The sequence below is a fragment of the Kryptolebias marmoratus genome, linkage group LG5, assembly GCF_001649575.2.
Source record: "Kryptolebias marmoratus isolate JLee-2015 linkage group LG5, ASM164957v2, whole genome shotgun sequence".
In the NCBI taxonomy this organism is placed as follows: Eukaryota; Metazoa; Chordata; class Actinopteri; order Cyprinodontiformes; family Rivulidae; genus Kryptolebias; species Kryptolebias marmoratus.
In genome coordinates this window covers 18,443,869-18,447,952 of record NC_051434.1, presented here as the reverse complement: position 1 = coordinate 18,447,952, position 4,084 = coordinate 18,443,869, and the positions used below count along the sequence as shown (strand labels likewise).

General features: G+C 44.2%; 1 protein-coding gene across 1 annotated transcript in view; it reads left to right on the top strand.

The window, feature by feature from the left end:
- LOC108238764 (hippocalcin-like protein 1) overlaps positions 1-2,482 on the top strand; it is a 50,278-nt gene extending 47,796 nt beyond the window's left edge. Inside the window, exon 5 of the mRNA XM_017421061.3 lies at positions 405-2,482. Within this exon, the coding sequence (XP_017276550.1) occupies positions 405-502 (98 nt within the window). The 3' untranslated portion in view covers positions 503-2,482. The remainder of the gene's footprint in view (positions 1-404) is intronic.
- The last annotated feature ends 1,602 nt before the right edge of the window (positions 2,483-4,084 follow it).

The window sequence follows — 4,084 nt, the reverse complement described above, 5'->3', positions numbered from 1 at the left end:
GACAGCAGAATGAGTAGGCGCTATGATGCCTGACAGGAGCATCCATGTTGCACAGAGGCAGGTGATTGGTCAATAGTTGGACGGGACTGCCCCTTTCTTGGGGTCTTTCAAGATCAGTAATGTCCGGACTTAGGTCAACCACTCAGTGTGGGTCCCTTTCATCAGTAGCTGGTTCATTAGTCCTGCTAGGTGGTCAGTTCCTTCAGGCAGTAGGTGTAAATCATGTCAGACCCTGGTGCAGTCCACCTTTTCATACTCTGTCTTACACATCTGTCATTGTGATGGATATATGTATATGTAGTTTACTTTTTCGGTTTCTAATCTTATCACTGCAGTGCCTTTTAGTTTCATGCGTGGACTTTCATAGTAATTTATTATTTTTGTTGTCTCCATCTGTTTTGCAGGTAAATTATCCCTGGAGGAGTTTATTAAAGGTGCCAAAAGTGACCCGTCAATCGTTCGGCTACTCCAGTGTGACCCCAGCTCCGCCTCCCAGTTCTGAACCTGCCCACGCCTCAAGCCTGATTTGGGTTTTTTTTTTTTTTGGTTGTTTTTTTTTTCATTTTTTTTTTTCTTTCCAATCCTTTCTAATGCTCTTCGAAAAGCTCCTAAAAATCAATGCATGGTGGTTCACGTCTCTCATATCATCAGTTATATCATCAGTTCTCTTATTGTTTCGCCGAGAGGCTGCGGAGGAGCGCGAGAGCCTGCTTTTTCCATTACTTTTTTTTTTTTGCTTTGGTAATCGAGGGGTGAGGGGGTTAAAAACAAAGGGATGTGTGCGCGTTTATCTGGCGAGGCGTCTCCGCTGGCGTTCCCGAGTAGCCCCGCCTTGTGGTTCGGAGCGCGAGTAGTTTCCGAGAGCCTTTCAGCTGACGGCTCGGGTTCTCCTCTAACACCCGCATATCCTGTATATACTGTACATGGCGTAAAACTTAACACGTACATCACACGGCGCACATCCTCTGGCGCCGAAAGGCAGAATTATGTAGCGTCCTGCTCTGATCCTAATGGGAGGGCCGGGTTGGAAATGATTGGGATTTTACTGCTATATGATCTTTCGCTGCGAAAAAGAAGGCCTGAGATCCCATTTGGTTTGTACTGATAACTGCTGCCATTTTTCTTGATGTTCGTTTCTTTCATTTGCACGTATTAATCTCGTCTCGTGGTATTTTTTTTTTTTTTACTATTATTATTCTTGCGAGTGCGCTTTTACTTTTTATACGTTCGTACGACCGCGTCCCAGTTTACACTGACGGAGGGGGAATAAGTTGGGAGTCGAGGTCCGGTTTTTTTTTGTTGTTTTTTTTGTCATCGTTTTTAATTGCTTCACAATGAAGGCATCCCATAAATGCATTCGATCAGCGGCACCAGTAGCACATGTCGTTTTAGCCGCCGCGTATTTCCAGAGCACGGCTGTGCGTTAAAGACTGAATGAGTGCGCGCGTGCATGCGGACGTTACACCGTACGCGTGGAGGCTAACTTTTCCAGTATTACCACGTCGTGTCGTTTCCCAGCCTGTAAAGTATCTTTAATATCAAGAAGCGGTAAGCTTTTAAATAGCCGTAACCTGTCACTGTACTGCATGATCCCGCCGTCCGGACGGAGGTAAGACCCGCGGCAACAGTTTACGGCACGGCCTTTTTGTAGCGCCGGCTACTTGTCTGGCTTTCCGAAACAAATCCCCCCGTCCTCTCCTTCTCCTAATCGGTTTTCTCCTCGGACACACAGGAAACCCACTAAGGGCTTGTTCATCACTCTTCTGCCGAATGCTTTTTCTGTCTTCTCGATTAGCCGGCTCGCCGAGCGGTCAAACGTGGAAGGGCGTGTCACGAGGCAGCAGCAGACTTGAGACACGTGCTCGGGTTTTAGACACCGACAGCGAGCAGCGGGTCGACTTATATCAGCACTACACGCTCCGCGTCCGATGCACTGACTCCGTTTGATGTTTTTAATGAACGGAGCACTAATGTGAAGTACACTGAAGACTGGCGTCTGGTGAAAGCTAATTTACGGTAATTGTGTCGTTGAAGTTTTCACGAGGTATGACTCAAAAGCAAACCTGTTCTACTGTGCACATGTAAACCTCGCCACTGGTTGCAGCACCACTCTCAGACGTCTCGCCTTAAAGGCCACCAGTGTCCGATCACTGTTGCCATCTTGGGGTTTTTCGGTTAACACGTTTTTTGGGGCAAACTGCAAAAAGCTACTGTGTAAGAAGCACAAGAAAGCTTAATAAAAGCAGAGCTGTTGCTTATAATGGAGGGCGGCGAGTAACTGCTTCACCCACATAAAAAAGTCGAAACCAACATGTGTCAAAGTCAAGGCCCGCGGGCCAGATACGGCCCTCATATCAATTTTTATCCGGCCCACGAGACAATATTTTTAAATGTATGGAAACTGGCTCATCAGTCTACGACAGATCAAGTTTCCTTTGCTTAAAAAAAAAAAAAACTTGAGCCAACTCGGTGCAGACTTCTTGTGGCAATTACCCAACTATAAATCTGATTATGTTAGGTTTTTTTTTTTTTGATTTTTCGCAAATCTTTACTGGAACGAGTGACAAAGAACGCCCCAAATTGAGACCGATCAAACTCCAAGAAAAGACATCAGTTGTCTGACTTGAGCATCAGAGACACAAAGAGTGATTTCATGTGTGCTATCTTTGTCTGGCTTCTCCTTTTGTCATAGAGCGTTAGTAGCTGGATGCTTGGATCTTTATTGAAGGCCTTTTCAGCTGATTTCACGGATTCTACATTAATGTATTCCTGAGAAATAATAAATGAAAGTCTTAAATGTAATTTTTTATAAGGAAGTTATGTCTGTTTTAAATACAATAAACCAAGGTTATATATATATATATATATATATATATATATATATATATATATATATATATATACGTATATATAAATAGTGAATGAGACTGGCCCTTAATTAGGAAAACGTATTTTTATTTTGGCCTCGTGTAAGTGAGTTTGACACCTCTGCTCTAAACTATTATCTAAACTATTATATCTGTCAGGTGTTCAGAATTTCTCCATATGACCTTGTGTTGCCCCTGTAAAGCCGTGTTCTTAAGCATTATAAGAATGTATTTATTTGTAAATTTATATTAAAAAAAAGACAAAAATATTTGATTTTAAGGAGACAGTTCAGACCCTTCGAAGTGGAATTCGATGACATGGTTTATTAACAGATATCACCTTCCATCGTGGAGCCAGCTCTTCGAGGGACCTGTGGTTTAATGTGGTTTAATGTGGTTTAATTTTGACCGGACTGACGAGCTAACGGCTAAACCGAACAAGACCGACGCCGAAAGCAGCTCCGATCCAAAACTCCATCAAGGCTTACTGGAGTGGCCTTTAATGACCTTTATGCTGCTATCAGTTTCACATTAGACAGTTATTCCAGCAGGTACCTCCTGATGTACCGGTCAGAAATGCCCCCAAACTGCACTGGATGTGCTACAGCTAGCTGCTGCTGTTTCTGCTTGTAAAATGAACCACGTGCTGTGAGGCCACACAGCATATATATATCAATCCGTTTTAGCCATTAACTCGTCAGTCTTTTCAAACTAAGGTCCTTCAAAGAGCCATCTACAACAAGTGAGATGATAACTGTTCACAACCTTTCTGTAAACCCGTTTTAAAAACTCTGAGCAATCAGTTCAATGTAACAACATGGTATGTGGGGGGGGGAATATGGTTTTACCCTGATCAAAACGGCGTTGTTTAGACGCCGAGTTATTGTGTAACGCCAACCTGAGAGCCGTCCTGGTGCTGCTGCTGCTGCTGCATTCGACCAGCTCCACCACTAATCTGAAGTCATCCTGCACCAAACGTTTTGCACAAGAGCTTCCTAACCAGCCGCGCCTCTGCTTCGAGGATTCTTGAGCGCCACTGCCTTCTGCTGGTAGGATACGAAACAACAGCTAGGACTCTCTGATTCACTGCACCTGAACATCCTTTTCTACTTCTCACTGCCTCCTGATGAACTGGTACCCTGTGTTGGATTAATTAAGACTCACGGTTTCTTCCCCCCCTCCTCCCCCTCCCCCCCTTCCCTCTGAACCCCATGCTG